We start from the raw sequence: 14,083 nt of genomic DNA on the forward strand, positions 1-14,083 counted from the left end.
AACCTGATTTTCTGTGTCACAATGTTACCTTTATCATGCTGCCTCTTGAACTACTGAATGTGTATTGGCCTGATTACCATAGCCACTGTAACCTGATTTTCTCTAGACACAGCCCTTTACTACTGAATGCATATTGGCCTGATTGCTAGACTAGGCATTGTTGTATTCATGTGATCAAAGGATCTCAACCTTTCCTGTTTAACAAACCCCCTCCAGAGTGGGAGGGGTTAGCCAAATGTATAAAAGAACTGAACTGTTTTCTATCTGGGTGCATATTACAAATTAATCTGTGGTATGCACCATGCTCGAGCATTAAAGGTGACGATACTGTAAGAGTTTTTGAGACTCGTTTCTTCGTTGGTAGTGGGATTGTAGAAATTGCCACGACATTGATGGTGTACTTTGATTCAAGTTGCTTCATATTGAACTTTGTTAACTGTGCTGTATACCAAAGCCAACAAGCTCTAAAAAGTGCCTTACAGATATTAAAACAATGAGAGAGTCTCCCTGCCTAGAGTGCTTTACATGGGTCCAGAAGAAAATAGCCCAAATGAGGAGAAAGGAGAACTCCAGGCTCATTGTTGAATGTCTCCTCTGCTGGCACGAGGAGATCCAGACCTGCTGACAGAATTCTACAGCATAATGTAGCCAAGACCTGAGCTGTCAGAGGCCAAGAATGATCCACAAGTCGGACAGTAAGAGAGGGAACATTCATTACAGGGGTAAATTGAGAGTTTCTATAAATATAATGATCAAATGGATAGAGAATATGTTACACTAATATCCTACATTAATAGTGGTAAATCAGAGCTAAAATGATGTTAACTCAGGGCTGAGTTTGTTATTCAGGGTTCTCTTGGTAGACTCACACATTAAAAATACATTATCATGAATGTGATTGAAAACTGAGTAGGTCTTTCTGACTGTTAGAATATCAGTTGAAACCCAATCAGCCAGCGAGGATGAGTTGTGATTCGTTGCACTACGCTCTGTTCGGACACATCAAGACCACATTGAAAATCCGACATGGACTCCAGGCTTTTCCAGGATTCTAATTTTCAAACTAAAAGCCGGGATTCACGTTTAGATAGCACACGTCTGTCCAGAAGCCAGTTGTGCTGGATTTGTGGTATTTGGATATTTCCTTACTATGTCACTGATTGGAAGCCAAATGTAATATGCCATTAAATATCACAAGACAAAGCAGACAGCAAACATAGATATTAACGATGCAGATTTTTAAAGTATTAAATTTACTGTGCAGCAAAGAAGATTTTACAGAAGAAGATTTTTTTTTTTATGCGGAGATACCCCTCCGGTACAGCAGATGGCGGTATGGCCTCTATTTTCCCACTCTGTAGAAGAAGCAAAACTTCCGGGATAAACAAGAGAACATGTGTTAAATAACTGTCCTTGTGTGTGAAGCAGCAAACTCAGCTCTGTCTGAGGTGAAATCCGAGTTTATTACCCCGTGCTGCTCCGTAATGGCGGTGTCTACTCATATCTCTAAAGTCCGCTCGTTGTACAAGAGGATTCTGGTCCTTCATCGCTTCCTGCCCATTGACCTAAGAGCCCTGGGGGACCAGTATGTGAAGGACGAGTTCAGGAGACATAAAGGCGCGTCACCCGAGGAGGCGAAGGGCTTCATGGTAGAGTGGCAGGTGACGAAGCCCATTGAAATTGTGTGTGTGTGGGTTTTCTGTCTTTCTGACTGTGGTTGTGGGTCTCTGTCTGTCTGTGTGTGTTTGTGTGTGTGTCTGTCTCAATGTGTGTTTGTCTGACTGTGTTTTTGGGTCTCTGTCTGTCTGTGTGTGTGTCTGTCTGTCTGTCTCTGAGCGTGTGTGTGTGTGTGTGTGTGTCTGTCTGTGCTTTACAATGAAATTACTGGAGAAACACTTTGATTTGAAAGTACAGCTTCATTAGTTATTCCTGGAGCCTCCTCATGCTGTTCACTGTACATGTAGAGGGATGAGGACTGGGACTAGCTGAGGTGCTGTTAATAGAACAGAGGCTTCATCAATGTGTAACATCTATATTTAAGTCAACACAACTCACTTAACTATCTGACTTACATAACTTTGTCACTTCCAGACAGACGATATTGTTAATATGGCATTGATTTACAAGACGATTGTTCCTTGTTATTATGGTTCTTACATTACATAATTGCATGCTTTGCAAACAGTTTGAGAACCAAAACCACATTTTGGTGGTTGCAAGCACTTCAGCTCATGTTATCTTGTCCTGGCCTTGGCCTTGCAGTGAAGTGCTGTTGCTTACACAAGTGAGTCATGCAGAGATTGGAAAGAATACTATGTCAGATGAAAAGACCATTTTCTGGTGAAGATGAATTCCATTCAATTTTATTTGTACAACGCCAAACCATAACATACAATATCTCAGGGCACTTTGCATAGACGGTCGAGGGAATAAGAGAGAAAATAATGACAAAGCTTAGTTTTTAATTAAGTTAAAATTTCTCATACAATAATTATATGACAGGTCAGATAAAGTATTTCAGACATAAAGCTCTGCATGGCGACAGGAATAACGTGGAGATCGAGAAATTCAATGGCAGTTTATTGAACCATAGTAGTGTTGTCTGGACATTTAGCATCTAAGTAGTGCAATGTTTTATACTATTTACCACATATTGTGCAACAGCAGCACTTGAGGTTAAGATGTGTTCGCTTTGTCAAAATGAGCACAAATCCTGCTGGACAACTGAGAACTGGATATCAACCAGGTCACCTTTCAATTTGAGCCTGAGACAGGTTATTCTCTTAATTTAAACAGATGGGGTGTGTTATTTCAGACTATCTGCTCAGGGATTTATAAATAATATTGGAGCAATACACTGGCCATATTTAATGAATCTTTAATAGATAAGCTGCACTTGTGAATTTTAAGTTTTTTCATCTCCAAGTAAATCAGAAGTTCTCTGCTAAAATCTCTGCAACGGATTTGTCTGTGCTGTCAGGCACACAAAGTGTACTGGAGAGCTCTTTGATAGATGCACTGCCACTGATAGAAGGATTAGGAGAAAACAAGTCTCCATGAAGATTTCCTGACCTGTGACGATGACTGACTCATCAGCTTATTTAGATTCTCAGAAGATCGATCGTTACTCTTTGTGCTGAACTGAGTCCAGTATTAGACAGACTGACCTGATGGAACCGAATCCCAGTACAAACACAAGTACTCACCCTGATAGGTTAATCAGCTGACAGGTATGTGTATGATATGATTAACAATATAATATTAACCTCTCTGTCGAAGCCCATTTGGGAAAAATATAATTGTTATAAATTTGATAGATGGGGCAATCGCAGCAACAAACATTTCTGTCACTTCCTGATGGTGCATTGCCATCCTCTTTTTGTCTTCACCTTTAAATTTTGACGTAGAGTCCTTGAAGTACTTTGATGTACTCAAATTTTCTTTCATCAGTGATATCAAACAGCTGTCCGTCTTTCTTCACCTCCACCTCACTTAGTCACAATAACCTAAATTTGAGGTTATTCTACTATAGCTATGAGCGCGTGCCCATAAAAGGGGGCGGTGTTTAGTGAATACGACCAATCACGGACATGGAGAAGTGATCTTGCAGTGAAGCCTCATATTTAAATGAGGAGCAGACTATTATATTAGAGAAATTCTTTAGAATGTTCTGTCATTTTTCAGGGTTTATACATTGTTAGTGTAATGTCAGTCCATCCCCACATGGTGGCAGAGCAGTTTTAGTAAAGAGTAAGGTAAAGTTGCTTGCTTACCTGCTTATGCAGGTCGATAGATCACAGTCTCAATGGTCCCCCACACACACACACTGTACAAGGTACCTGTGTATATGTTGTAACTGCTGTTATGCTAAAGATCTGAGGTGAGACATCAACTTTGAACTTAAAGAATGAGTCTGCCTCCTCAGACTGTCAAGGCACAGACACTGCTACATTAGTACAAATTGATCATGTGACTTTGACAGCAATCAAACCCTGACTGATGTTCATTGTGATTAATTAACTAAAGTGTTCTGTTTTGTTGACATTGACTTTACTTCCTTTCAGTTTGAGTCCCACAGACACTGTTGCAGTTACAACAATTTTTTTAATTTATTTCATTTCGATCCTTTCTATCATATTAGATTTGGAATCTTTCCTGTTACCACAAACCGAGCTTACAAATTTAAATCATGTGACAATATATATAGGTTTTGATATGAAGAATTGTCTTCAAATCAAATGAGGAAATAGTCTATTTGTAATTTAGGCACTGAGAACTATGTGCCTCAAAAACCCTAACTCTTAATGGATAGAAAAAAACTGTTCTGTTTTTCTAAATTGTTACAACATTCTTGCATTAATCTGGCTTGCATTTTAATAAAAAAACTTGTGTGTTTAATTATTTCAATTTGTGGATAAGTGGTTTGTTTGGAGAGGAAAATCTTACTCACAGCCCCAGGAATGCAAAGCATGACATCCTACAGAGGGACGAACAACTTATCATCAAAATCTTATCAGGTTCATGAGTACGTCTCCTTTTGAATTATGAAAATTACATTAAGTCAAATGAAGAAATGGTGTATGTAATAGAACAATGTTAAAGACAGGGACAGATTCTAAAAGCTGCTAATATTTTAAATCCAATTCCTGTTAAGTTAAAGGATTTATCATAGAGCTGGTAGTAGTAGTGGGATAAAAATGTTTTAGCTTACAGATCAGAGTGTCATATAAAAATTACTAGTAATTCACACCTAATCAAATTGAATTACTGTTTTGTAAATAATGATAAAAATAACATTGATTATTATTTAGAGTGTGTGTTGCTTTCATCTTGTTTGTTTTAAGTGTTTGCAATAATAATCATAACAAAACCCAAACCATTACTTATGGAGATGTTAAGCCCAGTTTGTAGTACAAGGCAAAGCTCTGATGGTTTGGTTATTTCCTTGAAATTAGCTATATGCCTGTGTAGGTACTAGTGCCAAGCAGAGTGCACTGTGCACACTGAGATCAGAGGGATATTTGTTGAGGAAGTGAGTTGTTACTTTGATGGAACGTGTGTCTTTGCACTGAGAACAGATGTTTACAACTCAATAACAGTTACATAGTTTGAACGTTCCTTGTGTTCCTCATGTTTTGTTTCGCTCTGTTTAAATGGGGACTTTGTGAAGGTCAGGTTTCAACTTATAGGTATTTACTGTAGGTAACTCATTAATAAAGGAAGCTCTCTTTATTGTTGTGATGTTGTCGAATGGAAATTCTCAGACAACAGCCACGATAGAATTTTGGCCTGTTATCAACTTAATCATTTGAGCTGCCCCTTAAAAGTCAATAATGATTTTAGACAATGGAGTCGACTCCATTTGGTCAGCTGAATCTCTGAACTTTATATTAGCTTTGTCATTGTACGGCTGCTAGAAGAGTTGAGCAGCTGGACATTGGTAATAACATTGCTATAAATGTTCAGATCCTTAAAAACATTTACTCTGGCCTCTAGTGTAATCCAACATTAATAAATGCAACAATGTATTTAGGATACTTGCGGTCAAAGGAAACAAATTATGACTTTCTGACTTTCCCTGAAAAGACAGAAACCTTTTCACCTTTTCACATCCGACCACAGTGATGATGTTACCAGAGGCCTAAACATGGCTTTTGTAAATGTTATGGATCTAGACACAATAGGACAGAGATGATTTCACACATTTATTCATCTAGAATTTTCCAGTAAGTCCTTGGAAGGAAAAGTAAAATATGAGTGTGTACCAAACTGGAGTACTCCTCTGATCTGTAACCTCCTTATTCAGGGAGGATATTGGCAAATGTTCAATTTAATTACATTATGTGGAGGAAAAAGCCTCTCAGATAAATGGCTTGTTATTGCTTACAGTGGGAGTGATCCAAAACCCAGGATGCCTCTTGAATGGGAAAGCACAGGTCATTGACTGTGTGCTTCCTGGAGGGATTTTTAGATGTTATATATATGGCGGCTGCTCAAGACGATTCAAATGCACCACTGGCAGCTTTGACTCATCACAAATTGGCTGATGGACCACGTGTGACATTAGTGTTGTCAGTAAACATTACACTTATTAATTTATGTAATAGATACGTTGAGGATGAGATTTGTGCTGATATTTACTGTAGGAGGATCTGTGACACAAACAGCACTCTCCCACATCAGTCACATGGCCACTTAATTCAGTCAACGTCAACTATCACTTTGCTTTTAAACTCACAACATCTGTCTGATCTGCAAGGATAGGAGGCTGCTCAATGGGTGCATACCCCCACTAACACACTCATGTGCCATGTTGGAGAAAGTGAAACAAAACCCCTGGATCAGCCCTTTTTATTAGGATTCCCTCCAAAATGTAAAGGGTTATTCCTTGGGTCATGCCCCACCCTTTAAAAAATGTGATCAGTCGAGTCATTTTTGCATAAGCCTGCTAACAAACAAACATACTCAGGTGAAAACATAACCTCCTTGGCAAAGACAAAAATGTAACAAAAACCCAAAGGTCATAGGTAGACTTCGTGGCTTTGGCTGGTTTTCCAAATGGAAATAACAGTAAATTACTGAATTCCAAGAACATAAAAAGATAATGAAGGCTTTCTTAACAAATACCTGGAAGAGTTTGGTCAGCTCACCAGCGTTAATCTTTCATAGCAGATATTTCTTCTTGCAGCATTAAGTGAAATGGAGTGTTCTACAGTAAACGTTCCAGTTGCCATAAAATGCATGGCTCACAAAAACAGTAATTCCTCCTTCTGTCACAACTCGGCACAAGGAAATGCCTAGGTTGTTCCCTAATTTAACTGGAGACTAGTTTGTATCACATAACTCTCAAATAAGAGGGATCCACTGGTTGGACATTGTTTACAGTAGCAGACTTATTTATACTTGGTGCTTTAGTCAGCATGGCTCAGAAGCAGGAGGGTTTTTGAGTGACTGTGTGTTCATTGTGATGAAGTATTTCATCTCGTGCAGCAGGGTGGCCCACTTTTGTATTTCTAGTCACTTTTGGAAGTAATTCAGCTCTATGGTACGAAGAACACAGTATACCTGGGTTCAGATACACACGCAATACTTGTTTGTGTTCAATTATAAACTGTTGCAATGACCTGGATTTGGAATTTGTTCACTCCAAAAAATGAGACATGTGTTGCTAGTAATTAGAATTTGAATCTTTCATATATAATTTTGAATTTCTCAACTTTACATTGCATTTCATTAAGCTGATCCTTTATCCAATGCAACTTCCAATTAGTGCATTCAACCTCTATGAGGGGCCACTCATAACAAAGCATAGGTTCAGCATCTTGCCCAAGGATACTTTGACATTGGCTGGGATTCAAGCCGCCGACCTTCTGATTGGAGGACGACCGCTCTACCCCCTTATGATTTTGCGAACTAAAATTGTATTGTTGAACTTGAATAATAGCTATTTTAATACTGGATTTGTTGGTTTTAGTATTTATAAGAACTGAATTCCAATCATTTTGAAATATACTATTAGCAATACAGAAAAAATTGTATAGAATACAAATTTACAATAAACTGAACTGTAAACTGTTTTCATTATGACATCATCGTGATCTCATTAATACCAAATGGTAGAGGGGTAGAGCGGTCGTCCTCCAACCTGAAGGTCGGTTTCAAAAGTGAATGCATCACTTAATTTCATGATAATGATTTAATTTCCTGAATTCACAGTGATGTCATGTTGACATAATTCGTACCATGTATCCCAAAATATTGGTCCATCTGTATCATGTTTTGGTCGTGACTACAGAATATAGTATGCAAATATGCTCTGGATACTTTTCTGATCAATACATTGCCTTTTCTGCCTGCCCCCCCACAGCAATACAAGGACACCATGCAGACTCAGGTACTGGATTCAGCGAGGGAGCAACTCAGCTCAGTCAAGTTTGGATCCAACCTGTCAGAGGAGAAACTCATTGACTTCCAGGGGGAGCAGATAGGCCAACTTTACGAACTCATGCTGGAGTCCACCAAACCCAACCGACAGTTTGACATCCAGGAGGACAGCAAGTGAAGCCAAGGGCAGAAGGTGCTGGGATTCAGACCACAAATATTCCCCCTGAGTGCTTGAGATGAAGAGTGTTACTCAAAGGCAGAGTGGAGGCTTTAAGGAATATTTGATTATATTTAAGTGCTGTGTAATATCTCTGTGTTCCTGTACTTGACTCTTTTACTGTGACAATAAAAAGAGGTTACTCATGCTCCCTGCAGGAGCATTAAGTTGTACTAATTAGTTTCTCTTGTCAACTTTTTTTCTTATGAATAAGATTGTGAGCTCATGTTTGTGAAAGAAATGCTCTTAGAGGTGTCTCCTCTGCAGATGCTCACATCAGTAATGCTTCTTTCAGCCTCAGTGGGGATGTTGCCATTGTTGGGATGAAGCCCTCATTATCCTCATCATATGGAAATATGTAAAGTTGAATTCACACAGACACAAAAGCCATGAGCTGTGTGTTGAGGGGGAGAGACGGGTCCGTTAGAGCGGTTATGAAAGTCAAACTCATGGTTGTTGCCGTGCCATTTCCCTCCCACAGACTTCAGACATGACATTGATTTCTGCTGAAATGAACAGTAATCAGTCATGCACTGTACAAATCAGAAGTCCTGCATCTGTTAAAAATAAATCTGCTTCTCTGTACGCCTGCCTCTAACTACTGATCAGTTTCTGTTCTGTAGATGTTTTTTTTATCAAAACCTCATGTCTGCTTTTCCAATACAGACCCACTGAGATCAGGGCAACCAATCTGTTGCATAAATCCACTTTTTTTCCTTTTCGGTGATTTGATTTTATGGCATTTTAGTCTATTTTACTCTATTTGTGTTTTATAATGTCGTTTGTTTTTATCACTCTTAGTTTGTTTTATTGTCTTTTCATTTTTAATGGGTTTTATTTTTATTGTAAAGCACTTTTTTAATTACGCCTTTTTGGAATAGTACCACATAAATGTATGTGACCAAATACTTTAAGTCCAGACCCTTTTAAGAACTTAGCAGACAGTTTTCAGACACATTTGTGTTGCATTTAAAAGATTTGAGAAACGGGCTGTGACCAAAAATGAAGTATTTACTAAAGTAAGCAGGTCACACTAAGAATTCTGAATTTCAGTGGGCCACTAACTAATATGACAACAACCACCAGATGACCAAAATGTAACGTCTCAAGAATTAGTGATTCATAAAAACCTCAGTTAATACTGCAGTTCCTTGTTTCCACAACAACAAACACACACTTATACGGAAGTTTACCTTTCTGAAGTTGATTAGATGAATGTAGTTACTTTTGACTGAAGAAAAGACGTGTACATTTGGACAGTTTTTGTTCTTTCCGCTCTCTGCCTGCAAATACTTGATACCATTGCTTTATGCTCAGTTTATATGTATATATACAGTATATATATAAATACTATATGTGTGTGTTATCTTTATAAAGCACTTTTTAAAACAGTTGCAAAGTGCTTTACAATAAAAATAACTCATTAAAGAAGAAAATAAAAAAAACCAAGAGCAATAAAAGCTAATGACATTATAAAACACAAATAGAGTAAAACAAACTAAAATGCCAAGCCAAATAACCAAAAGGCTTTTAGCAGTGACTCGAAAGATGAGACATTTTTTATAAATATATGTGTGAGAGCTTTGACTCTCTTCATGTCTGAATGAGTGATTTAGTAATAGACACGTGTGCTCTGGATGTCAGGACTGCTAATCCAACAGGATGAAACCAGACACTCGATCTGCTTGGCTTTGGGCTTTGGGAGAAATATATTCTACTTCCTACTCTGCACAGATTGAACCTTGCATCAATAGGTCTTACATAGCAAATGATAACTACACATTTTCTAAAAATAAAGTTTCAGTTTAAGTGCATACATTAAAGAAGGGCCAATATAAATTACTGTTTGTGATATAATGCATGCCATAGTATGGTGTGTAAATCCCATTTAGTCCCTCCAGTCCAATCTCTTAATTAAACCTGTGATTAATATCGGCTATTAAAGGCTGTGGCTGTAATTGATGGAGGGATAATAAGCGAGATGATGCTTTCAGTAATTGTTTAACATGGCCTCCATCACTTCCTATCGCACTTTGAAATGAGCAGCACTATATGTTACTGTCAGTGGCTGCTGATAAGGGGGTGGGGCCATCGTCTGCATGGAGCAGAGGAGCAAAAACTTGACTTTCAAGTAACAAGATACTGGTTCTGATTTACTTGGTCTCCAGTTGTGTTTTGAATAGAGGATGGGCAGAGACCAAAATGCGTAAATAGAACAAAGTGAACTTTTTCTCTTTGTTACTGAAACTTCCGGTTGCTGATTGCTGTTCACCAGCTTCCCATGGCCCTTTAAGAATCAATCTCATAATATTCACTTGGGTAATTGAGCGGTGCATATACTGGGGTCGGGATTTCCCTCAAGGAGAAAGTTAACAAGGGCTTATTAAAATACTATTGGAAGGTACTGAAATCCCTGCCCGAGGCTGCAGTGTTCATTACAGATCTCAGTATAGAGAGTTGCAAAGAATAGATAACACACTGATGATTTTTCAAATTATTGTTTGTGTCTAAGTCATCGGACTAGTGGAGCAAGTGTATTTAGGTTGGCCTGAGGTGGCACTAGAGAACGTTTTATGTTGGATCAGTGTGATATGAGGACAATGATGAACATGACATACTGGATTTCCTTCTTTTTTTCATACAATATGGACACTTATTGCTGACGTGTGTTTTTCTGGACCAAAATCAAAAATGCTCACACTTAAGGTTGTGACAATCGTACTTTGCTGACTCATTTGTTCCTGATGAGGTGCCACCATTCAAACCACTTCATACTTTGAACAGTCATTAGACTGTGTCAGAGGAAGTGCAGATGACAGACCTCAGACAGGGCTCAACTCTCACTGGCACAATGATTTTAAAATGAGATGCTTTTGAATCCCTTTCGTTATCACCTTTTCATCTGCCACCAGCACCCATCTTCACAGCAAGAGGTAGCTCCTTTGATTTACCCAGATCAGTGCACAAGAGAAAAAGACAAAGTCTTTCATCAGCTCCTGGCAGTAAAAAAACCCTGACTGGAGTCACTGACTGACTGGATTGGACTTGACTGATCTGACTGATCTTTTTATTTTATTGGTGGGTTTTCTTTGGGTCAACTTCATCAGTTTCGGTTGATGCTAAGAAAACAAAAGATTTTCCCGCCCATCAGAACATCATAGAACTGGCTTGATGGAATCATTATTGTGTCCCAGTTTCTCTCACCTGACATGACATAAAGCTACAAAACACTTGGTAAAAGAAAACAAAAAACAGTTAATTTGGACTTTCCAGTGTCAGGCAGCTTAGGGGGAACCAAAACACCCCTCTCAAGCAATCCCAGGTCACCCTGATGTCATCCTCCCATTCATTGTCTATAGCGATGCCACTGATGAGGGCTTTCGGGCCGTTTTGGCACAAGGTGCAGAATAGCTCCTTGCCTTTTGCCTTTGTATTTAACAGATTTTTTTCTGAGTAAATTCCTTAGAGGAAAGACACGTAGGTGACAATCAATCCTTTATCTCTTGTCTGGATTTTTAAAACTCAAAAAGCCTTGTACTTGGATGATTGTCACCATGAATTCTCTGAATATCGTGAGGGGAAATACAACAGAGTGCCAGATGCCCCATTGAAATCTTTAGTTAGTAGATGAGCAGCAGCTGAACTGCTAATTGTGCTGTTGTACAGTCGCCAAGAGAGGCTCCCCTAAAAAACCTTCAAATTAGTGATGAGGTCAAGTAGAAAGCCAAGCAGGGTTTTGTCATCTACAACCTGTAGAAATGAATCATGGAAACAGGAGAGTGTATTGAAATGAAAATACTATCAGCAAACTTCTGTGGAGGAAAGTCCAAAGTCTCTCAAGCAGTCATACATAACCCCTGCTTTTATTCTGTTTTAAATCAGTGTAATGATGTGGATAATACACGAGTACAGTCTGATATTAGTCACTAGTTATAACAACAACTAACCCCAATGCAGATGTGTTTTCATGCTTAAAAAAGGTGTCTGGTACTTATCTTATGATACTACAGAAAAATATTTGTAATCAAATCTCAACTAAAAGTTCAACATAAATCGTGTTTTTTTTTATTACAAATGTACAAACATCTTCATATTTTAATTTATTATAAGTGTTGTTTTTAGTCAGTGTGTGCTTACATTGGTGAGTACAGTGTCAGTACTCGTTAGAATGATTCCAAAATAGACTAAATTAAAACGTTTGTTTCATTAAATTGAAATAGTTTTTAATATGAAACACCACAATTCTTGTCTATTGGTCTCATCTGTGCTTGAGAGGTGACAGCTGTCACAGCCAGTGATCAGATCCTCTCCACACGAGACAAAGCACAGCTTGGGAGCGCATTGCTCTTAAATTAGATGTATCAACACACAAGTGGGTCGATACGCACCCATACAAAGGCTATCACCCAACAGAGTGTCAAGTGATTTCCACTGGGACATGCTGAGTCTCTGTTCTCAGGACTGGTCAATTACCCATACTACTGCTTCACCATAAACCTGGATTGTGTCTGGCAATGTGCGCGGTGTGAGAGGAACAAAATCAATACCCCGCAACAGCTTCATTTGCAGCATCATGTGAGCTGAATACACATGGAGGAATAATTCCCTAAGTGTTAACCTGCTAATCAATTGGAATCAATTTGGAGAAATATAGGTCTTGACAGCAGTTGGGAAAAAACAGTGGTAGTGCTGAGGCAGAAATGCATGGAACCTGGGCTGTTGCAGGTCATATTGAGTTGGATGACTCAACATGGCTGCAAGGATGTGGTGGCTTTTAGAATAAGTGGAACTTTAAAGTAGAGGAACAGTTCCCTTCAAATCAAGTAAACAGGGAAAATATCCCCTGGACGATCATCCATGTCTTTAAATAATGTAGCATTCCATAAAAAAAATCAGTTCACCAAGGGAAGAAGATATCTGACTGGGTAGTCAGCATACCAGACTGCTGATTGTTTAACATGTTTTAACAAAACAGGAATTAATAAACATTATATATTCATATATCCCTACCTGGATATGGAAGTTATGGAAGTTTCCACAAATTTTCCACAAAGGCTTGGGGATGTTTTGTTATACATTGTAAGGGGACTGCATATCTGGAGATATCTCACATATACGGTGAGGTGCCTTTTGTTTTAACCTGCTCAGACAAAAGTAACATTGAGTTTGTTAAAACTGATACTAAGCAGATGGAGAAAATCAGCGTGATTGTGTGAACCAATGCAAATAAAATATACTTCTTACCGATACTGGTATCTGCAGTGAGTAGAATGAAAGCATGACCTCAGGAAACAGAGTTGGGTGTTTTATAACAAGGACCCGCAGTAGTTTTTTTAAATATTGGCTTCCACACTGGGAAACAAAACTGACTTTGTCATAGAATGATGATGAGGATGATGATGATGATAGATAGATAGATATGCCACAAAATGATAGGCTTCAAAAACAGGATTACAATCACGCATAATTGAGTAAATCTCTCAAAAGTGAAATGGGGAGTTGGTTGGAGAATTTGGGTGAGAAAGTGGGAGATATGTTCCATAAATGACAACAGAGGGATTTAAAAAAATGTGGTAGGAAGCTTGGAGGGGTACACATTTTGGAATATAACCAGTGGTGGACTTACAAGGTTAAACATCCACTGCAAAGGATATGAAGCTTACCTGCTTGACTTGCTGAATGCAGCATGACTGAGGTGTTCTCAGCTTCTTACTCATGAACAAATAACTGACTTGTTTTTCTACCACATATAATCAGCCTCATTGTGAGACCAACCCCAAAAAACTCCTGCAGGTTTGTAACAGGAACATATTTGTACATCTTGCATCTACTCCAAACACCATTACCTTTTAAGCTAAATTAGGCAATTTTGTCAAATGGTAACTGTGTAGACCAATGTGGGACATACAACACCCCTTGATTTCAAACGTAATGTAAATATTTCAAAATTGGCTTACCTGGACTTTACTATCCATTTGATGC

At 38.5% G+C, this 14,083-nt stretch overlaps 1 protein-coding gene across 1 annotated transcript; it reads left to right on the forward strand.

The window, feature by feature from the left end:
• Positions 1-1,384: 1,384 nt before the first annotated feature.
• On the forward strand, positions 1,385-8,278 carry sdhaf3 (succinate dehydrogenase complex assembly factor 3). The gene is made up of 2 exons (XM_061093035.1): positions 1,385-1,661; positions 7,868-8,278. The coding sequence occupies exons 1-2, from the start codon at positions 1,485-1,487 to the stop codon at positions 8,060-8,062; spliced, it is 372 nt and encodes a 123-aa protein (XP_060949018.1). The 5' UTR covers positions 1,385-1,484; the 3' UTR covers positions 8,063-8,278.
• Positions 8,279-14,083: the final 5,805 nt, after the last annotated feature.

Source organism: Limanda limanda, chromosome 19 (genome assembly GCF_963576545.1).
Source record: "Limanda limanda chromosome 19, fLimLim1.1, whole genome shotgun sequence".
Taxonomy (NCBI): domain Eukaryota; kingdom Metazoa; phylum Chordata; class Actinopteri; order Pleuronectiformes; family Pleuronectidae; genus Limanda; species Limanda limanda.